The sequence below is a fragment of the Alosa alosa genome, chromosome 6 (assembly GCF_017589495.1).
Source record: "Alosa alosa isolate M-15738 ecotype Scorff River chromosome 6, AALO_Geno_1.1, whole genome shotgun sequence".
Classification (NCBI taxonomy): Eukaryota; Metazoa; Chordata; class Actinopteri; order Clupeiformes; family Clupeidae; genus Alosa; species Alosa alosa.
The window spans coordinates 5,517,615-5,540,025 of record NC_063194.1 but is presented as its reverse complement, the minus strand read 5'-3'; the positions used below and the strand labels follow the sequence as shown (position 1 = coordinate 5,540,025).

The 22,411-nt window shown below is 40.7% G+C and overlaps 2 protein-coding genes across 4 annotated transcripts; both read left to right on the top strand.

Annotated features, from left to right (window-relative positions):
• The first annotated feature begins 109 nt into the window (after positions 1-109).
• On the top strand, positions 110-14,833 carry glyr1 (glyoxylate reductase 1 homolog (Arabidopsis)). Of its 3 annotated transcripts, XM_048245329.1 has the most exons (16): positions 110-171; positions 841-877; positions 1,055-1,134; positions 1,237-1,375; positions 1,749-1,844; positions 2,359-2,442; positions 2,934-2,987; positions 4,758-4,808; positions 4,944-5,017; positions 5,479-5,578; positions 6,393-6,503; positions 8,327-8,428; positions 8,758-8,920; positions 10,702-10,881; positions 11,460-11,584; positions 12,933-14,833. In XM_048245329.1, exons 1-16 carry the CDS (start codon positions 134-136, stop codon positions 13,005-13,007), a joined length of 1,509 nt encoding a protein of 502 aa, XP_048101286.1. In that variant the 5' UTR covers positions 110-133; the 3' UTR covers positions 13,008-14,833. The 3 variants fall into 3 exon arrangements, with proteins under 3 accessions (XP_048101286.1, XP_048101287.1, XP_048101288.1); XM_048245330.1 differs by lacking the exon at positions 2,934-2,987; XM_048245331.1 differs by lacking the exons at positions 2,359-2,442; positions 2,934-2,987.
• A 737-nt stretch (positions 14,834-15,570) lies between these two features.
• rogdi (rogdi atypical leucine zipper) lies at positions 15,571-21,769 on the top strand. Its single transcript, XM_048245332.1, has 11 exons — positions 15,571-15,802; positions 16,473-16,544; positions 16,704-16,786; positions 17,066-17,120; positions 17,310-17,390; positions 17,634-17,729; positions 18,231-18,329; positions 18,868-18,981; positions 19,467-19,516; positions 19,809-19,935; positions 20,615-21,769. The coding sequence occupies exons 1-11, from the start codon at positions 15,767-15,769 to the stop codon at positions 20,654-20,656; spliced, it is 855 nt and encodes a 284-aa protein (XP_048101289.1). The 5' UTR covers positions 15,571-15,766; the 3' UTR covers positions 20,657-21,769.
• Positions 21,770-22,411: the final 642 nt, after the last annotated feature.

The following is a 22,411-nucleotide window of genomic DNA, read 5'->3' as shown; positions in this document are numbered from 1 at the left end:
CAATACTGTATCAAATATTTTGTAAATTCAAGTGCGCCATTGTTTGTATCCGCTTGGGGTCACACCTCATGTGATCTTTAAGTGGGTGTGTTCTTACCCTGGATTCAGTGCGACGTTTTCAGTACATTTTAAGATGGCGACGGTGCATCTGAGAATCGGGGATTTGGTATGGTAAGATATGCCCTTTCATAGTGTTAGAATTAAAAATGTACATTATAATTCAAATGTCGCATTGAAAACTAGATTAAGATAAGGCCCTTGAAGGTTTTGGATCGAAATAGTCTCGTTAGGAGTAAAGAAAAGCTGACATATTACTTCACGAGTCAACCCAAACAAATGCAGTCAGGCGCTTCCAGATAGGCATAACGTTAGCCGAATTGCTAACCAACTGGTTTGCCTGCTATTTTGGTCGTTAGCTGTGTTCGCTAGCTGTGTGCTTTCCATAACTTATTTTAAGATTTAATAGTGGCCCACAACTTGCCGCACCCTATGTGGTTTTAAAGTATTTCGTATCTCTTCCTTTTACAAGCATGCACATAACGCTAATGTAAAGAAGACCTTGACACAAATCTATCTAAAAGGTGGCGATTTGCTGTGTTAACGTTATCTCTAAATGCAAATGGAAACGGAAGCTAGCCTTGCTAGGCTGTTACATGGGTGTACAACTTATACAAACTATCCAGTACTTTGTTTTATAAAACATACCAACGTATATGTTGTTGGTACTGTAATGGTTGGAACTATCACGATCGTGTATTGACTGCGAGGAATATGCCCAGTATTTTGTTTGCTGTTATCATCAATGTCGCATCATACTCCTGTCCCTGTGATCTCTTTCAGGGGGAAGCTCGGACGCTATCCGCCTTGGCCAGGAAAGGCAAGTTTCTCCTGACCTATCGATTGCCCATTGTATTTGCCCATTGTTTCGGGATTCTCAGCCCAGCCCCCCCGTCTTTTAAATGCTATTTTTAAATTGGGCATTGGCTATATATCTATACATTTTAAGAATTCCACGCGCTGTTTGCTTGCCTAAGCTTTTTGTGTCTTCCTGCAGATTGTAAGTCCACCAAAGGACTTGAAAAAGCCAAGGGGCAAAAAATGCTTCTTTGTGAAGTTTTTTGGAACTGAAGACCAGTGAGTAGAGTTATCAAGCTCAATCTTTGTTTCATGATTGTCTGTCCTAGGTCTTTATCCAGTTTGTCTTACAATGTTCTCTCTGTCTCCCTCACTGCCAAGTGCCTGGATAAAGGTTGAACAGCTAAAACCTTACCACCCCCACAAAGAAGAGATGATCAAGATAAACAAGGGCAAACGCTTTCAGCAGGCCGTAGATGCGGTGGAGGAGTTTCTAAAGAAGGGCAAAGGGAAAGACCAGGTAACTAGTATTCTCCGGCACGGTCACAACACAGTCTTGAACTCTAGCACTGATTTCAACTAATCCTAGTTTTATTGATGATTATGATGATGATGATGATGATAATAATTATTATTGAATTATTGACAATGAGATGAAAGCCTGTAATCATGGCAGTTGTAATGATGGATGTTGGGGAGGTGAAGATGACCATCATTGGCCACCCTTACATGCTTCTGTTGTCAGTTCAGCACTGCTCTGGGGTGGTGGTGCGCCTGCATGCTTGCATCCTACCGAAAGCATGCTGCCCTCAACAGAAGCATGGTGATTTATTGTCGCAAGTTGGTTGGTGTGCAAGGTTCACAGTTCACACAGTAACGCAGATGACAAAAAGTCCACAGAATCGAAAGGCCGAAAAGCTCCAGCCAAGCCCATGAAGATCATTGAAGAGGACGACGAAGATCCTTTCAAGGGGGGCTCGTCTGACAAAGTGAGTACATGGGACGCCATGTGCATCGTTTAGGCTGTTGTGCAGACAATGTGGGAGGTGATTGTGGCATGAGTATTGGTGGGGGTGGGACAGGTGGCTCTTGTGTGCATGTATTTAAATAGCAATGGCAGTTTGTCTGAGCTGTACTTTAGAGGCCATTTGTTCAGCACCTGCTGTGGTGTGTTGTGCCTTCCTGTGTGTGTTTTTCAGTTCCAGCCTGATTGTGTAGGATCCCCTCATACCCGTAACTGTGAACCTGTCCATGTTTTTTGCTGGCGTGTTTCATATATATTTTTATACATACATACATACATACATACATACATACATACATATATATATGCATCATGACTTTCAAACTATTGCTGGTGGCCATTTGCAAACAGTTGAATGAAAGTAGACTGGACTCTCCTCCCCTCTATTTCTTTCTTCTGTGGTGTATTTTTATTTTTGTATGGAGATGCCATAAAGCCAGAAGATCCTCCAGGTAAACGTATGTCTCTTTCCCCTTAAGGAGTTAACTGACTCAGACCCAGAGCCATCCTCCGCCCAGCGTCTGGTCGCGGGAACAGTCTCAGGATTCAAGTGGGAGAGCAGTGTAGGTGACACTCACCACTGCTTGCTTTGCCTGCACCTATTGCTGTCTTAACCGCACAAAGAGAAGCAGATCTATGCACTGTATGCTGCTGGGGTTTTTTTTAACTTTTTTTTTTTTTAAACTTCAGTAAGCATTACTGGCTTTATGCTGAAATTAAACACAACTAGTATGATTATGTTCTACTGTAGTTGTGCATAGGTGGTAGATAACCTTCTCCCTTCAGGGAAGATTATTTCACTCCTTTTTACTCCTAGTGTGATCTAGTATGATCTCTTTGGCAAGTTTTATTTATTTGAGCACTCGCTTCAGAAATTTGTCTAATTTCCTCTCCTAAAAAATGTGAGCATCCCTTCTTTTCTCTGCTTTTGCCCCCTATGCATCCCAAGCCCTGGCACACACACACACACACACACACACACATATGCAATCCTTTACTAGGTCAGCCAGTTTCTCTGGAGAATAGTTTCCAATTTAACTTTTTTCCATTGTAGCCAGTTAAGGATGACCCACATTTCCACCACTTTCTACTCAGCCAGTCTGAGAAGGTAAGTGGGAATGGCTTTGCTGGGCTGCAGAATGCTTTTAAAGCCTTTTGTTTCTATTTATTGTTTATTTTTGTTAGCGCTATCCTCCCTTTCAGACCTGTTTGAGGTGTCTCTTGGACATTGCACGGATTACTCTCTCCTTCCTCCTCTCCTTTCCTAACCTGTTCCCTTCCTTGCAAATTTATCATGGTGATTTTTATTATTTGATTTTTTGACACGTCCACCCAACTTGTGTGTTGTGGCACTCCAAACGAGTCCCCCTGTTTAAACGTACATATAGAAATTCAACTTTGCGGCTAGAAACAGTCAAATAGTGTGTGTGGCTGGTATGGGACCTCTAAAACTGTGTTCTTGCCTACACATGCATGTTGTGGACTGGATTGATGTGTGTTAAAATAATTAGCAGAACTTGTAAAAAAAAAAAATGGAATGATAAGAAAAAAGTAAAATAAGAAGTGTACTGGTGCTGCCAAAGATACATTCCAACACATGAGTCCTTATTCAAATGACAGTCAAGGTGTCACGTGCATAAACTAAAGATACCTGGTGAGTAGGGTCATTGTATGGATCCACCCATTGCTGAGCTCAGGATCTTGGTCATCAAATGAGCAAAATGAATTTGCTGAGCTATTGAATTATCTTTCTTTAAAGATTTCTTTTGTACATTTTTTGCACCTTTGCACGACTTTGCACTTTGTCCACCATTTCAATTGGGGCCCGTGCTCACTTAATCTGCTGTGTGTCACTCTCCTCTGGTCACTGCAGCGCCAGTGTCCATACCCCTCCTCTGTCTCTTGTCAGCTTCAGTTTGAGTCAGTTGTGCAGATTAAAGTCAGCAAGCTAGGCGTGTCTATTATTTCCCCATTTGAAGAACTGTAACACTGCCCTTCACGTCACAGAAAGTCCACCATCTTGTCTCGTCTGTGCCCCCCACTGTGTGGTGGGACTCTAACGGCTCCTACACACAGTTCCGTTCCGTCAACGCATGCCAGTGGGTGTTCCCGACGGTTGCTATGCAAATGACTTGAAGTATAACCGTAATTTCATTGGTTGGTGCCGTCCGTCGATTGGCTTGATTGGCCGGTGCCGTCTGTCGGTGCAGCATCTGCAACGGATGACGTGAGCTCATGTAAAGTGAATGGGATGCGTCTCCAGCAACGCACGCAGCTGTGTGTAGGAGCCGTAACTAAACTCTTGGTCTGTTTGCTCTAACTGTAACACAAAGCATATGGTTAGACTGATAACTGGTTTACAGTTCCAAACCCCCACCCCTCTCTTTCTCTTTCTTTCTTTCTTTCTTTTTCTTTCTTTCTTTCTTTCTTTCTTTCCCCAGCCGCCCCCAGGCGACTTTATCAGATCAGGCCCATTCTGCCCATGTAACTGAGGATCGCCGTGGCTAGACAACCGTCTAGGCAAATGTCTGTCCTTTTAATGTCACACCAGAGCATTATATTGTTTTTCTTGGCCGTCTCTCCTTGATTGACTAGCTAAATCCAATGCGCAAAGGTAGCTTTGAGAAGAAAACAGTGTTCCAGTCTCACTAAACAATCTGGCAATGCCTCTGATAGAGATGTTGATGCAAGACATCTCGCAGAAACGGTCCATTCAGAGTTTGTTTATTGACCATACTGAAGCTGCCAAAATATGGAGGCCCCGGGTAGCACCGGGGGTGTGTGTGTGTGTGTGTCATCCATGTGGCTGTGTTAAGTCCCTTTCTTAATTCCTAAACCGAAAGCCTTAACCATTTTTTTTCCACCTGTCTCCCTGCAGCCTGCTTCATCCATTGAACCCATCAGCAAACGTCTTAAAATCATCGAGGAGGTGAGCTGCTCAGAGATGGAGCTGCCAGGCAAACAACCGGCAGAATTCAGTGTGACTCAGCAAATGGTGGCCTAATTGGCTGTATAGGTTTTTAATTCCAACCAAATTTTGCCTGTCTTTCCTATCTGCTTGCAGGATACAGGGTCCACCTCTATTCAGGCAGCTGACAGCACCGCACTGAACGGCAGCATCACGCCCACAGATAAAAGGTAATTAAAAAAAGGCCGGGGGGGGGGGGCGCGTCTACGGGATAAACGGCAGCAGTTGGATCATGTTATGGTCTCCCATCACATTAGTCTTTTTTTCAGCCTGTTTTGCTTTACTTTAATGTAGGTTGTTGGATTTTATGTGCTTTTGGATGTCAGTTCTAAGATTCTTTTTGATGGACAAGCGCCCCCCCCAGTTTAATTAGGATGAGATGTAATGTGCAATTGAGTTGGTCCTGTACCTGCTGGTCCTGGACAAATGAGCCAGCACATTCAAGTTGAGCATTAATGCAAAAGCAGGCTGTTTTTACTTAACTTAACAAGCTTTGCAGCACTTGCCAGTAGGATATGTCTTTTGAGAGGGAATTATGTAAATAGTCACATTACCATTTTCAGGTTTCTTATTTTGACTTGCAAATCTTTTCATTTGATATGTTTTTGACTTTACCCCTTCCTTTTAACAGAATAGGTTTCCTTGGTCTGGGGCTTATGGGCAGTGGAGTAGTCTCAAACCTCTTAAAGATGGGGCATGTTGTTACAGTGTGGAACCGCACAGCTGAGAAGGTAAAGTGATCGAATGGAGCAGCAAGTGTGACCCTGTGTGTGTGTGTGTGTGTAGAGTTGTGTTAAAGGAACGTTCCGGTTTTTAGCACTTTAAGGCCCTTTTCTGGTTTGTTTTGGATGAACTAGAGTGGTGGACACCGAAATTTTGACAATTGGTCCTGTCTCGTCTTTTCTGACTCGTTTTGAATTGAACCACTCGGTGAGTTGCACAGTTTTGAAAATGAACGTTAAGGGTTGTTTTAGGACATGTTTGAGTAGCCTACTACAGTATGCCCATTGTCAGCCACCCTTAGAAGTCAAAGGTCAAAACGAGTCAGAAAAGTAGAGACGGGACCAATCGTCAAAATGTCGGTGTCCACCACTCTAGTTCATCCAAAACAAACCAGAAAAGGGCCTTAAAGTGCTAAAAACTGGAATTTTCCTTTAATGTAAACTTCTCATAGTCAGAAACAGCTGGTTTCAATCAGCTTGGTCTTTATGCTGCAATCAATGTTTTACAACTCAGTTTAAACAATGTGGCCAGTAATCGTTTATTGTGAATGTTGAAACCAGTCCTCTGGCAACAAGAACTTAGTTTCCTCCCACGCTGTTGCCAATTATGAGTGTGAATGGTGTTTAAAAAGCAGGGAATGCTAATTATATTTGGGTCATTCTTTGTTGTGTGTGGGAGGGGGGGGGGGTTCCTTGTGTGTTTTTTTTTTTTTTTGGGCAGTGTGCCTTTTTGCCTGATCTTTCTCTGGTTGGATGATGGAGCCTGAAAGAGTTTGACTAAAATGTGTGTGTGTGTGTGTGTTCATGTGTGGTCTTTTTGCAGTGTGACCTGTTCATCCAGGAAGGCGCTCGGTTAGGGCGGACGCCAGCAGAGGTTGTGTCCATGTGTGACATCACGTTTTCCTGCGTGTCAGACCCAAAGGCTGCTAGAGATGTAAGTTCTGTCCAAAGCTCTGTTCAAAGCCTTTATCACATGTGGGGATTCGGATTTACCCTCTTGGATTCTGTATAGATATATAGATTATATATAGATTGTTTTGTCACGTCGAAAGATTACCACCGGTTCTAGTGGCTTAATATCCCCAGACTATGTGGTCTATGTTCTCATAACTGTGTAAAACAGATTGGAATCTTGGCATGAAGACTTCCATTTTCAGCTGTGCTGTGCTGTACTGTAAAAAAACATAGTGAAGGCTCATGAGGGTGCTGTTACAGCAGATTAATATGCAGATTAATATGACCTTGAAAAGAAAAGTAGGGATTGCTTTTGGTCTGTTCGACAGTTCTTCATATCACTTCTCTGGTATGTCTTGAATGTACGTTAAGCTGCAGCAGGATGTGAGTCGTCTAGAGCCACATTTTGTGTAAAGGCCTGCTTTTCCATGGTACTTAAGCAGCTCCGTGCATTAAAGTAATAAAATGAACTAGAAAACGCAATTCCAGGGAATTACCAGTGCATGAAAATGCAAAACATATGGTGTGAAATATATTGTTAAAACAGATGATGTGCTAATTGGCAACCAACATGATGAGGTTTAATATAGTTGAAATGACTGAACTAGGTAGATGAGGTTTAGTTGGAATGACTGAACTAGGTAGATGAGGTTTAATATAGTTGGAATGACTGAACAGTTAAATAGGTGGATAGTGTAAAAGGTTAAATTATTTGCTAGGTAGACGAGGTTTAATATAGTTGGAATGACTGAACTAGGTAGATGAGGTTTAATAGTTGGAATGACTGAACAGTTAAATAGGTGGATAGTGTAAAAGGTTAAATTATTTGCTAGGTAGATGAGGTTTAATATAGCCTGGCCACCTGGCCTAGGATTCTAATTGCTTAACGGCAGTCTTAATAGAGCCTTATTATATGCTTAAAGCCTGAGACAGAGTATATAGTTTTAAAAATGTAGATAGTGTAATGGATGTTGATAGACAGAAAGTTGAATGGATGTTGATAGGCAGATTGGTTAATGGATGTTGATGGATAGTTTAATGGGTGGACGAGTGAATGGTTTGAAGAGGATGAATGGATAGAAAGTTGGTTGAAATGTGCCTTATATCCTTATAGAATGGAGAGACACAGAGAGAGTTGGCCTAGTTCAGCAGAAAGTAGTTGATACAGGTGCAATCAATTGAACTGATTCTTTGATGGGGCCTAGATGAGCAGCTGGAAGTTGATACAGGTGCAAATCAAGTTAATTAGTCCATTGTGATGTCATCAGCCTAATGTTAAGTCTATGGGGAAATTTTGAGTAGTTTTTAATAAATAGTTTAAAAAGTATAAAAGTTACACAGATGAAAAATACATTGCCCGGATGTCCTAAGTAAGACCTACGTAACATAGTTTGAATGAAGTTTCTACGTTAAACGGTTGAAGCTGCATTAATTCCGTTAGAAGAAGAAGAAGAAGCCTAGGAAGAACAGTACAGTGCATTTTCATGCACTGTAATGACGAGTGGAATTCCGGTTTCCTCTGGCTTTCTTGATATATTGTCCTTGAGTAGCCTCTTGGAAACTCCCCCCTTTCCCCAGTCTCTTTCCCACTCTCCTACTCTTGTATTACTATTACATGTCTTTATGTCTTAACATATTAATACATTAAATCGTTTGTTGTTTCCCATGTACTCACTCATTACATGATGTTGTACTCATGTAATATCCCCCGCCTGCCCTCTCTCTCATGCTTTGTGTTGTTGCATCATATCCTGTCCCATTGACGTCTGTCTGTAAGAAATGTGACCTGTGTCTCTCTGTCAGCTGGTGCTGGGCCCTAGTGGGGTGCTGCAGGGGATCAGGCCAGGCAAATGCTACGTGGAGATGTCCACCATAGACCCCGAGACGGTCGCAGAGCTATCACAGGTAACTGTGGACCACTTTGACACCAATGTGTCAGTGAAGTTTGATGTGTGTGTGTGTGTGTGTGTGTGATTTACATTTTAGGTGCTTCTCTTGTTACTCAGCTTGCATGTCAACCTTAACTTAAATCTTCAATTTTGAAATGAATGGGGAATGAATGAATGAATTGAATTGAGTGAAGTTGTGTGTAGTGAAATTAATGGAGAATGCTGTGGGGTAATGGGGTTCTTGATTATGGAAGAGTTGAAATGAAGAATGTTCATACCAGAGGTTAATCTCTCACCTTGTTGTTTTTTTTTTTTTTGGACTTTGCATTTGTTTTTTTTGTCCAGGTGATCACATCCAGAGGTGGGCGTTTCTTAGAGGCACCAGTATCAGGCAGCCAGCAACTGTCAAACGAGGGCATGCTCGTGATCCTCGCCGCCGGAGACCGCTCGGTCTACGAAGACTGCAGCAGCTGTTTCCAAGCCATGGGCAAAACCTCGTTCTTCTTAGGTACACTCCCCTATACTGTTATTTGGAGTCCCTCCAAACACTGGTCTAGAGCCTGCTTACCGGAGTGGTAAGGTACCTGTAGCCAAGGCGATTTCTTTTTTCTGGATTTGTAATGTTTTGTTTTTGATTGGATTGAGAGCTAAATTTGATGCGTCCGGATATTGAACCATGACTTTTGAGGCTACTACATGCTGGCCCAGCTCCTTACGGTGCTTACACTCCGTTTTGTTGCGTGCAGTGCCGGAGACGCATCTCGTTTACTTTACATGGGCTTACATCATCTGTTGCCCAACTGAATTGTGGGTCCGGTGCGTCGCGTTGCTTCCGTCGAAAAGTTGTGAAAAGTTTGACTTTAGCAACCCACCCCTAACCGTTGGGAACACCCACTGGCATGTGGTGATGCAACACAACTGTGTGTAAACAACGTTAGCCACTACACTGCCCATGCAGTACAGCAGCACTGAGGCAGATGCATACTGTACACTGTTGGCCATGAACATATGGCATGACATTGTGGTAGCTTCTGGGGATCTGTCATTGTTCACAGAATGTGCTACAGTATGATGCAAGTGGAGAGACCTGCTTGATCAAATCCAAGTCGCTTTGGATAAAAGTGTTTGCTAAATGAATGAACTATAGTAAATGTAGATGGATGTGTTCTTTTACACAGTATCCAGGCATGCGTTTCTTTTACTGCTATGACATGAGTACTAATACGGACGGCTGTGGGTTGAGATTTATAAAAGCAAATGTTTGTTTAGGCAGGTGCTGCACAATGTACACACAGCCTGACTGGGAAGGTGAAAGCATTGCCTCAATTTGTTTACAGTTTCATTACAGCTTCATGTAAATGTACAGTTCAGAATCAGAACCTGTAGGTTCAGACATTTAACAGACACTAACATTTAATTCTCTGTGTGTGGCCTCATAGAATGACTGCAGACTAAAGCCCACCACACACGGCCGGCGATCCGACAATCATATTCTGTTCATCGCTTCACTGCATATACTACTGGCCACACGATCACCCATCGATTCAGTGGAGATACACTGACCATACAGCTGTTTTCTATTATGACGTATCAAAATCACCCAGAAAAATAGAAAGGGGGCGATTAGAGCGACACGACGGCCGCTGTTCCACTTTCCGCATGCGTTGCCCCATTCACTGCAATAGATTCTATTCAATTTTGCCGGTCGCCAGCCATAAATCACCGTCGCATTGCCGGCCGTGTGTGTAGGCCTTAAAACTCTCAAGTATTTAATTTACCAGAATGTCAACCGCTCGTATAGTACATGTTGCAACAGTGTTGCAGCATTCTAGAATAGCAAGAACCACATTGAGTTATTATGCATTAGCTCTGGTGGTGTACCCCATGTAAACCCTGTGGACAGCAAATGTTGGATGTCATTGAACAATAATACAAAATTTGCCTAAGAACCAGAGAGACCTTACAGCTATCACTGTTTTTCTTTCCATTGTTTCCATTGTTAGTTTAGTGTCCATATGTTACCCTCCAAAACATCAACAAGAATAGAGCAGGCCTTTTCCCCGACCAGTGCAGGACTTCCCAAATACTCATTATTTCATCTGTCATGAGGCATGCACACCTTAGTCATACCTGTAAAGTGTGTTTTAAACAGGTGGAGTTTCAGTGGTCTCAATATTGATTATGATGGGGGAAAATAACTCCAATCAAATAACTTTGATAATGTAATCTAATTTTAGTGTTCTGCTGTCTCCTTTTCCACATTCTGTTTGTGTGTGTTGTGGTGAGCAGGTGAGGTGGGCAATGCAGCGAGGATGATGCTCATTCTCAACATGGTCCAAGGAAGCTACATGGCCACCATCGCCGAGGGCCTGACCTTAGCTCAAGCCACCGGCCAATCACAACAGACCTTCCTAGACATCCTCTGCCAGGGACAGATGGCCAGCTCCTTTGTGGACCAGAAATGCCAAAGTATGTTCCTGCAGAAGTCAAATGTGTATGTTCCCTCTTGATAGGTCTGGCCTCTGAAGAGCAAAGATAGTCACTTCTCTCAGTCTGATTGGTATAATCAAAAGCTATACTAGAATTCCTAAACCACATTTTGGTGTGAACCAAACTAGAGAAATTCCTGATTTTATGATGAGCAGACCAGAAGGTCAAGTCCATTTTTTTAATAGCACATTTAAAAGCAACAGCATTGCACCAAAGTGCTTTACATAAACAACAACAACAAAAATAAAATAGTAATAGGCTAAATAAAGAAAATAACAAATGTAAAATATCAAAGAAAGCAACAGATGGCCCTTGTATTAATATTAATGAACATAAAAACAAAAATGAAAGAAAATGGAGTTAAAATAACAGAGAGAGTAAAATTGGGGGAGAGGTGAAGGGGTCAGTGAGTGTAAAAAGCTAGGGAGGAAGAGGTAGGTCTTTAGGTTGGATTTAAAGCTATTGATAGTGGGAAATATTGGGAATAGAATTTGTGCATGTTATGATGGTTTATTCCTTTGCATATAATGAAACACCCCTCCCTTATCCTTTTTCAGATATCCTACAAGGCAACTTCAAGCCTGATTATTACCTGAAACACATTCAGAAAGATCTCCGGCTAGCAATCTCAATGGGTGACTCTGTAAATCACCCCACACCAATGGCAGCGGCTGCTAATGAGGTAAGATGTCCCAACATAGACTCAGGTTTATAAAGAAGACTCCACCATGTGCATAACATTTAAGTTAAAAGCCTACTTTTGGTAAACAAATGAAGTACATTTGAATCAGTGTCATGTATATACTGTATTATAGCTATTAATTAAAAGACAACATTGTCCAGGCCACAGATCCAGTGCCCCTAAGGACCCAAGTTTAAGTGTGGCCTGAAGGATCGGCCTTTAAAGCAGAAATCCAGGGATTATTTTTTTTTCTACATACTGCCTGGCTTCTTTAGCTGTTGGAACTAGAAACTCGAGCTAGTTAAAACCGATTGTTTCTGGGGCTTTTCCGTACCAACAGTAATCCTTGACCTCGAGAACTGGAGATCTATGTGAAAAATTGTCAGATTTCTCCTTTGACGTATAACCCATTCTGTCATGTAGCAAACAGGCCTACAGATATTGACACCAAGTATTAAGTGATATCAGATGGGAAACCATAGATAGTATAGATGGCAGAATGTTATAATAGTTTAAAACAGGGGGTCAGGGTTAAGAGCAATGGGCCAGTAATTGGAGTGTTCGCTTCAGCCATTTAGCATCTACCATCTTTAAAAGTGGCGTCCCTCAAGTGCTCACTGCCCGCATTTTCACAAACAAGCCAAATGGGTGCCACGTCACTTTGCCATATTTTGTCTGTGTGAACTGGAGATTTCCTGTTGAGAGGATCAAACAATCCACATGAACATCATTTGTGGCTGTCTGTAATTTACTTTCTTGTAAGAATGTGGGAGGAAGTGAGCATGTGTTGGATGGCATTTTTAAAGATTGTGGCAGCTCTCAGAGCTCTCATTTGTTTGGCTGAATTGGCTAGCCTAGCATCAGGGCTGGGACTCAATAGCTACAGTAATAGCTCCATGGTTTAAATCGTGGATCATTGTTCGTTTTTTTTTTTTTTTTTTTTTTTTTTTTTTTTTTTTCACATCATTCATACAGTGCATCAAAACAAATTCTTATGACATAAGGTTGGATAACAAATATGTCAGTCTTAGCGGGTTCAGACAGATAGTCCATGGTTTGAAAGCATAGCCCTCAAGGATCAAATACTTAGACTGATCGACATCATTCATGGTTTGTGGGTTTAACATTGGAGACTGTTTCCAGCATGTTTTGATTTTAGTAGGACAACAGCATATCACATACCATGCGGTCACTTGACTGGTACTATATACTGTTCTCTAACTATGGGTTGTACAACTATACATTTTGATGGAGTGATATTATGTGGACTTATAAGCTTGTTGATATATTTCTATTCAAATATTACATATTTGCTAAGTTCTGACCATGTGACCCCCCTCCCTTGCAGGTCTACAAAAGAGCAAAGGCGTTGGACCAGTCAGATAATGATATGTCTGCCGTCTACCGGGCCTACATTCACTAGGCTCCCGAAGACGAACTCAAAACGTTGGACCACACTTTTTTTTTTTCTTCTAAACTCCTGTATCTCTTCATTCTGATCTATTTCATTTTTCTATATATTTCTTTTCCAGTTGGTTATGAATTTTACCAGGCTCCGAGTGAGCATTTCTTCCCATGTGGTTGTGGGAGCTCTGTTGCAAGCTACTGTGAGCATTGCACTGACTTTGATGTTGCTACCCCTAAAGCTCAGTGTGGGGTAATTCACACGTTTTTCTGATTCTATTCCTTTTTGGTGGTGAAAGAGAACGATGTTTTTATTTTGATTTGTGGTTTTTTTTTTTTTTTTTTTTTTTTTTTTGGGGCTGTAACACAACACACTGCATCTGTCTGACGCAAAATTTTGTTTTTCTTTTATTTATCATTCGTAGCACCACATTTTAAAAAGATATCTATATTTAATACCAAGTATATTATTTGCAACGAATGTTCAGAATTCCGTAGATTATTAAGGTGTTGGGTTTTTTGTTGGTTGTGGCCTGGGAAAAAAGCACCAAGAAAATGCTCCTGCATTGCCTTAATAACAGAGCCCAAAAAATGACAGATATATTTATTTATTTTATTGCTGAGGATTCCAGTCCTTTCTTTGGTGTGTTTTGCCCATTTAATGTTTTTGCATCACAGTTTTGAAGAGGACAAATAAGGGTAGGTGGATGGGCGATTTCCAATGCCTTATAACAAAGTAATGTACTTTAAGATGCAGTAACACAAAAACCTGAGTGGATTTATCAGTCTAACAATAAATCAAAAGCCTATCTGTTCTGTCAATAGCGTGTGTATCTATGAAGCAAGCAAAATCAATTAACCTGATTAAGTTGACCTGTAAGTGACATTGCGACCAAGAAGTTAAAGCCAGTGTAAAGTTCTTTGAGGTTGAGGAACTGTGTTTGGACGTTGGTAATGCACAGCAGTGGTGCGTGTCTGTTTACTACAGAATTAATTTTGGGCAACTCGATAGGCTAATGTGAGCATGCATGTTTTTGTTTTTACAATTTTAAGCTGATGAATTCTATACGTCAGTCATAAGTAAGGTTTGTTTTCCAATTTTAATGACCGAGTCAGACATGCATAGATGAATGCATACTTTTGCCTTAACTGTTTCTTTATTGACTTTTGTTTGTTTGTTTGTTTTTGTTGGCTTTGGCGGTTGGGGAAAATATCTGGCGAAGGAAAGGGTCTGGTCATTTAAATGAAACTCATGAATCTATCTTGTCAGGGCAAGTACTGTGATCCTTTATGTTTTATCTGACTATTCCTTTAGCATATTAAATGTTTGATTTTAATGCAAGCTTCATTTTTATGTCTCTGATCAATCACTTTGGAAATTAAGTTGCCTATTGAAGACTGTAATCAGACGATCCTAGTTTTGCCAAAAAAGGTGAATGGTGTGTTTGGTTGAGATGGTGAGTTTTTTTATTTTTGTTTTAAGGTGAATGGCAAATAAGTGAAATGTGTATATAGTCCCCACGGATTAATTATTCAAGGGATATTTGAGGATATTCAGACTTTCATTTGGGCTTTAATGAGTTTATTAATCAACTGCTATCTTAATATTGTAGTTTGTTTTCTTGTGTTAGGTCAAAATCCTGTAAATGGTTAATTAAGACGTGCTTTCAGACTTGCTATTGACATGTAAAAAAGGAAAAACAAATCAAGACTTCATCCAATTTGTGTAACAGATAAAGCTGTTCTAATCTGATATTTATGATTTGATGTAAATGTGAAAATGTTCTCTTTTTTTGTGCAGTTCAATGAATCCTCTTCTGATTAAAGAAACAGAGTGATAAACTGTTCTGTGGCTTAGTTGTGGTCGTTTGGTCTTGACTCGTTATGTATTGTACAAATGTATGTTCAAGTAAAAAAAAAAAGTGTTATAGCCATAGGGTTATAGCGTGGTATCAGTAGGCTATTATCAGAGAATGAGAATGTCTAATAAGGGGAGAACCGCCACTCTCGGGAAACTTCCGGTTTCTGAACTGGTTGCAGTTCCTTTTCTGGTTCCACATGAGGGCGCTCACGAATAAGTGCAGAATGAATGGAGGCCTGTGGAGCTGTACCCCTCAAATCCACTTTTCTCGGGATATAATGTTTTGCCCAGAAATTCGAATGTTGCAGAGAAAATACAAACCGCTGAGTATTATATTTTTTGAGTCACTTATTTGTTCTAAAAAGCCTTTCAAATGTTTCAATGATGTCATTCATTAGCAGAAAGCTAGTGTGTTGTGGGCAACAACGACCCAACCTGTAAGAAATCGAAAGGGCGTGACTACTCGTTCATTCAACTTTTGACCTATAGTCCATATTGAGCTTGCAGAAACCACAATCAAATCTTCAATTTCTCACCGACAACCAGGTGAAAGAGACAAATTTAGCCGTCTAGCTCCATAGACCCCCATTGTTTTTGCACTTATTCGTGATCGCCCCTAGCGGAACTGCAACATATTGCAGGTACAATGGAGTTATAGGGAGTGATCCGGCTCTCCGTAAACGGGCTCTGCTATTACATTTTTTAGACCTCAACAAGAATGAAGGGGTGGGGTCTCATAGCGGAAGTGAGTTGTCGAAGGGGCGGAGGGAAGGATAATTGTAATGTGTGACACCGATGATCCCTCCTGCAGTTAATGTAAACCGTTAGTTGACTCGTAGAGGACAATTCTTGTTGTCGTTTCAGTCGGTAATGCTTAGGAAGCCAATAATACTATTTGTCACGTATAAACTTTGAAGATGACTGCTGCAAGTCAAGCAGAGAGGACTGTGTTGGTAAGGAATCTGTTAACATTAGCTAAATAGCTAACGTTACTTCAGCTGTCAGGATGGCAGTCTAGCCAGTGACGCTAAATAACATTAGCTATCTTCTGTTGGTGTGATTTAGATTACTTAAGTCACTGTTTATGATTGTCAGTAAAGGGTAACATTTGCTAGCCTATTTAAGACCAGCTGACATAGTCTAGAACATCACCAACTTCACGATTGTATTGTCTTTATTTACAATTGCTGCAGTGTTGTTTGTGTGACCACAACCAAGTCTGTAGGAGTAGGTTGGCGTATATTGGTTAAGTTAACGATAACATTGTGGATGATTGCTAACTTACATGTAATGGTATTATACCACTTCGAGTGGTGTCCTGTTAGAAGTCTTTGATGCTAACGACCCCACAGTTTGTTAGGCATGAGTCAGGTCAGTGGTGGTTGCAATCAAACATGTAAGTAAAATCTGGCTACGTTAATCTATTTGGCTGTTCTTGAAGTTAACTGTGATTTCACTGATCAAAGACCTACAGCTTTTACCTCCCGTCAATAAATATACGCTCATAATAATAGTGCAGAGGTCTCATTGTGTATCCACCTTGTCTTATGTAGTTCACTGCTGAGTATCTGCAAGTCACATGATGGGTGTGATAAATAGATTTTGCAATCCTCTTTTCTTCAGGAAGATGAATTCAACTGGCTGCTGAAAGAAGAAGTGCATGCTGTGTTGAAACAGCTGCAGGATATTTTAAAGGTCTGCTGCTGTGCTACATTTTCTGAGAATTTATGTAATGTACATCAGTTCATACACTTATTTACTGCAAGTAATATTAGAAAAGTTCTAAACAAAAACGCAGATGTTCAGTTCTGCCTGCGCAGCTCTGTGAGGCTAAAGTGCTTGTTGTGTCAACAGGAAGCATCCAGGCGTTTCTCAATGCCAACACCAGGATTTGAGGGTCAACTTAAACAAGAGAATTTTATTCTTGGCAGCTCAACGTAAGTGCCATGTGAAATCTTATTTTAGAACTGATAAAATCGTTTACATGTGAAACATTCCAATCATGCCTTTTAGAAATCTTATTATTTTATCACCACTACTCATCATTATATTATCTGAATAATTTTCAGATTTGGGTAAAGTTGTTAACATCTAAATAAATCATAACTGTGATTTCATTGTGAACACCAGTTCACCAGTTTGGTTCAGCGTTAGACACAGACTCATGACAGAGACACATGACTAAAGTTGCTTTGATATGTTGCTGCTATTTGCAGCATGGACCAGGTGAAGGGAGTGTTGACTTTGCAGGGCGAAGCATTAACACAGGCCGTAAGTGCTTTTCTCCTTGCCATCTTGTTTTTGAAGTCACATTTATTTGTACAGCACATTTAGAAACGGGAAGAGTTTCTGGAAGGTGTTTCCACATGAGTTTAAACTCTTTTCTTTGTTTGATAGTGATTTTTGGGAGTGGTGTAGCCATGTGTGTTTTACTTAACAACTAAGTTATTTTTGTTGTAGGACATTAATATAAAAGTGGCCAAAAGCAGTCAAGTCATGCATTTTGCATTCCGGGATGACAAACAGTGGAAACTGCAGCAGGTATGAACTCTCTCTGTCATTTCTCTTTGTGTTGACGTCTATTCAGAGACTGCAGTGAAACGTTACTTTATCACTAACTGTGCTGGTGATGGATTCAAATCCTCGTACTAAGTGTCACTCACTATACATCTTAACACTTTTAATGAGCTGAAGTGTCATTCTGTCATTCTGTCAGTGTGTTGTTTTGTTTTATTCTGTAATGATGGCTGTGACTTGACGGCGCCACTCTCCATCTCTGTCCAGATCCAGGATGCCAGGAACCACGTGAACCAGGCTCTTCAGCTACTCAACAGCCGAGACGACAGTTACCATTTCAAAACTGGGGCAGAAGTGAACAAGGTCCGTCAGTGCCACTGAAGTCAATGCTTAAAGCAACTATAAATTGTGTCAAAAACATTCTGTCTTAATATGAGACAGCCAGTTTGTTCTGTTTTGTCCTTTTTCTTTTCGCCTGCTGTCTTATTGCCGATGGGAAGTTTAAGGGCACGTCGTTCATATGCTGGCTCACTAACTGCACATAAACGTCATCCATCATTATAACCATAGTGCCTGACGTGTATATGTTGGCAGTAGGGTTTGATTATGACAATGATTTTTGGCCAAGGGGTTCTGTGTTGATGCCTCTAGCAATTCATTGGAAAAGATCAGATATTGTTTTGTAGCATTGCACCAAAGCAGATAGATTTTTGCTTTTTTTCTTTTCCTGTCACATCATATTGTGATATTGCTTAGCAAACTGACTCCTCAGCTCAAAGTAAGAAAATAAACATGTGTAGAGGTACACCTGTCGGTGACTGTAAATGAGCCATAACAGATGGGTCTTGCTTTATTTCACTGCAGCTAATGGATGCGGTGATGCTGCAGCTCACCAGGGCCCGTAACCGTCTCACCACTCCAGCTACCATGACCCTTCCTGAGCTTGCCTCCAGTGGACTTATGGTAAGTGGACCCACTGAGGTGTGGCCCCTGTAAAGGTTTTTGCACAGTGCCCCAATTGGGTCAGTGTGTGCTGTCAGTCTGTGTTTATTGGTGATTTGTTGAAGTTGTTCAAGCTTGACATGTTCTAAAGTTAGTCTTCAATTACTGCCTGGGCCGCATGGGACTGGCAGTTGGACTGCAGCCAACAACCAGTGAGGGTTGAAGCGGCTTTGCAAAAACTGGCAGCTTTAGAATGTTGGAGTTTGTTGGTCATTGTCTGGGCTTTGTGCTAGCACCTTGTCATAAAGGCTGATTTATCCTCGACACTCAATATGGATATAGACTTGGATGGAACCTTCTGTCCGTAGTCTGTCTGTCTTCATTCTGTCTGTTTTTTGCATGTTTTCTTAAAACACACGGCGGCAGAGAAAATGGGCCAATGTTTGAAAATGGACGGCTCTGTGTTCGTTACAAAAGGGAGCATGTGTCAGGCTTAACCTGAGCGTGTCACCGTTCATCTTCTCATCCTGTGTTTCTTCCTCTCGTCACCTCCCATCAGAAGATGTTCTCGCCGCCCATGCCCGGCGACGTGCTGGTGAACTTCTACATCAACCTCAGCAAGCTCTGCTTGATCGTGTATCAGCTCCACGTACTGCAGCCAAACACCACCAAGGTAGAGCCGTCTTTTCCTACCCGGATGAATGATACTTGAAGGATAGGAAGGTCAATGTGTGAGTGTTAGGGTGTGAGTTTGACTATGTATTTGCCTTATTCACACGGTAGCCTTGTTCTAGCCACCAGGTGAATAAGGCGAATTTAGCCAATGTGTACTATGGCCAGAGCAAAGTCAGACGCACAAAGTAAGTCAGGCCCAAGTTAATTAATAAAAGATAGATAAATCAGAATTGAACACTAGTTGAATGTGATAGGTTTATTCAATTCCACTTCACCGGAGAGGTCTCGCCTACATGCATAATAAACCTTACTGGAAAAAATGTTCAACTCTTCAGGCATTCAGACATGATAATGCAATGTAACCTTATATGCTTCCCGCTACCCATATCGCCACCAAACTCGGGGCCTTAGAGTGTGAATGGCAGGAATACAAATATGGCTTGTGCCTTGATTCCCTATATTTATATCCATTTTTCCTTACAGAACTTTAAGCCAGCTGGGAGCTCTGTCTTGCATAACCCAGGAGCCATGTTGTAAGTATTCATTTGTGTAGATATTTGCAGCATAAATCCATCTTTCCTCTGCGCCTTATATAATTGTATTACTGTAATGAATCAGAATTGGATTTTCATCGCCAAGTATGTTCTCACGTAGAAGGAATTAGGTTCCAGTTGGGTTCCTGATTCTGATTCTAATGAAGTCTTAAAACACTTGTAACTTTTTATTTTATTTATTTATTTATTTATTTTTTTAAAGAAGTGTTTGCCTTTCATGTTGAATGCTTAAATACGGATTCCTCCCTCCTATTCTTCTTGGGTTTGTCAGTGAGAACAACAACACTAAGTTTGAGGTCAGTCACGTCCACAAGGTGGAGTGTGTGGTGCCATGGCTTAACGACACGCTGGTCTTCTTCACCATCTCTCTGCAACTGTGCCAGCAGCTGAAGGATAAGGTGGGTTTTCTTGTTATGCTAAAAAAATCTTTGTGTTCTTGCTTTGTTAAACACACTGTTAAGTATTGCGCCACAGGCAGAATGTAATAAAAGGAACACCTTTGGGATGAACTAGATGAGAGATTGCAAGCCAGGTCTCCTAGTGCATGACTTCAGAAATAGTCTTAAATATATGGGTAAAACATTGCAGGCACTCTAAAATCTTGTGAAATTCCTTCCCAAAAGAGAGGAAGCTGTTACGGCTGGGGGGACCAGCTCTATATTAATGCCTGTGCATTTAGAATGGGATGCCATTGAAGTTCCTGTAGATGTAATGACAGGCGTCCCAATAATTTTGTTTACATAGTGTATGTGTATATATCAAGCAACAAGTAATGCCATTAGCAAGCTAAAAAAAGTATACCCTGATAATATGACTTTAGACAGCAAAACACCAGATCTTTGTTCATTGGTTATGGATGGGGAAGTGTATATGGTAAAGGTTTAGTACACGCAAGTCATCTTAGAATTGTGCTTGACTGGATTGGACAGGTTTATGAACATGTTGCTTGTGACAATCACCTCAAGGTTGAATAACTAACCTTGTGGACATGAAAGAATGCTAACACTGTAGACATACCCATTAGTGAATCATTAACCTTGTACTTGGTTTTGCCTTGTTTTCTCTTGTCCCGCACAGATATCCGTGTTCTCCAGTTTCTGGAACTATAGGCCATTCTAAACCGAGACAGCCTCCAAAGAGCTTAAATCACTACAGGTTCTCGTAATTGTGCTTTGTAAATTTCCCCAGATGTTTACCGGTGTAATTGGAGGTATGAAAGCAGCTCTGTGATTGTTTGTCCGTGTGGTATTCAGATAGGGTCAATAAGCTATATTTTGATGAAGGAGCATGCAAAGCTCATTGTCCATGGTGCAGTTAGTATAGAAATATATGTATATGTGTATACAGAGGCATATATGGGTAACTTGAGGTCCTTATTGGTCCAACATTTCGTCTTTTTGTGATGTGTAGCATTTGCCCCCTCTCTTTGTGCTGGACTACTTAGCTTTGTTTATTTTGGGCCACATGTTGTAACGGTTTGGACCCTTAGTGAAAGACACTTTATGAAAGAAATGTTGATAGTCACGCTATGTAATTACATTGTACAAAGATCGTCCTGATTGTCCTGATCGTAACTGTAAATCTGGATCTTAATCTTAATATAATTCTGAGATTTTAATATTTGTTCCATTTCAGCTGGATTTGTTTTTTCTGAATCATGAGTTTGTTTCCTGTTTTGAACAAGAGTCTTGTGTTAATGAACACTAAAGTAAGAAGCCATTTGTATCATTCCGTACCACTCCAGGTTTCCTGTAATACCACCAAGAAAGGGTTGGAAATGAACACAAATTCACTTTCACTTCAGAAAGGCTTTTTTTTTTTTTTGCACATTGTTCAGTTTGTAGCCATTGTTGGTACAATTCTATCATTCCAAAGATGGTGCATGGTGTCTATGTTTTTACACTCATACAGAAGGGATAAGGATTAACTACGATCATTCCATGACAATAGAAGGATGTACATACATAGCACAAATCAAAATGGCTTCAGGTGTCTAACCAGTGGTGAGGGCAGCACTTAAATTTATGTTTGTTTGTTTTTTCTGCACTTTTATTCCTGTGCTTTTATTTATTTATTTATCCTTCAGTATTGACTTATTTTGCACTTTCTGCATGGTTGTCTTGATGTTCAATTTAATTTCAATGTGGAACAAAGAAAGTCTTACACTATTTTCAAATGAATATACATGGACCATAACATATACTGTGCTATAAATAAATGTGATAAACACTATGTAATTGTCATCTGATCCCTTCGATTAGTCAATTTTGAGTGAGTTTTCTTTGTACAGAAGCAGAGAGGAAGCAACCAAACTGGATTTACAAGTAATCAGTGTATTCGCCTTCTCCTTAACTATGAATTCTTTCCCTAATTCTCAACTCTAATGAAAATTTTTTTTTGTGTTTTAAGGTGTACAGAGAAATCAAATTCATAAATGCTAATTTGATCCACAACAATTGAGGTTAGCAATGATACTGAATACACAGAATCCAATTATATTTATTGACATAACTATAATTAACTTAAATTGATCAGCTAAGCTTAGAACATTTTATAAGCAAGTCCACTGGAAAAAGTTGGGGGCAGACTCCATGACCAAGTTCTGTCAGAGTAAACAAACAGGCCAAGAAGGTTGGTTGTCAGGGAACTAAGAGCCGAACTACAACATCCGACCTTCAGATCTCTCTGCCATGTTCTGCAGGCTCAATGGCAAGAGGGAAATCTGGAGTTGTGTGTGACACAATCTAACATTTCATATTTTATGATCTGATGAGACTGTGGTTGTGGTATTAGAGTCTAAAAGTAACTGGTAATATTATCAACAAAGACTTCTGGTAGCAACATTGTGTCCTTTATTTTCCCTTGGAAATCTGA

Coding starts and splice junctions, on each gene's coding strand:
- glyr1 (XM_048245329.1), top strand. CDS start 134: ATGGCGACGGTGCATCTGAGAATCGGGGATTTGGTATG. Junction 5,579..6,392: donor GGAACCGCACAGCTGAGAAG/GTAAAGTGATCG, acceptor GTCTTTTTGCAG/TGTGACCTGTTCATCCAGGA. Junction 8,921..10,701: donor CAAAACCTCGTTCTTCTTAG/GTACACTCCCCT, acceptor TGTGGTGAGCAG/GTGAGGTGGGCAATGCAGCG.
- rogdi (XM_048245332.1), top strand. CDS start 15,767: ATGACTGCTGCAAGTCAAGCAGAGAGGACTGTGTTG. Junction 18,330..18,867: donor TTGCCTCCAGTGGACTTATG/GTAAGTGGACCC, acceptor ACCTCCCATCAG/AAGATGTTCTCGCCGCCCAT. Junction 19,936..20,614: donor GCCAGCAGCTGAAGGATAAG/GTGGGTTTTCTT, acceptor TGTCCCGCACAG/ATATCCGTGTTCTCCAGTTT.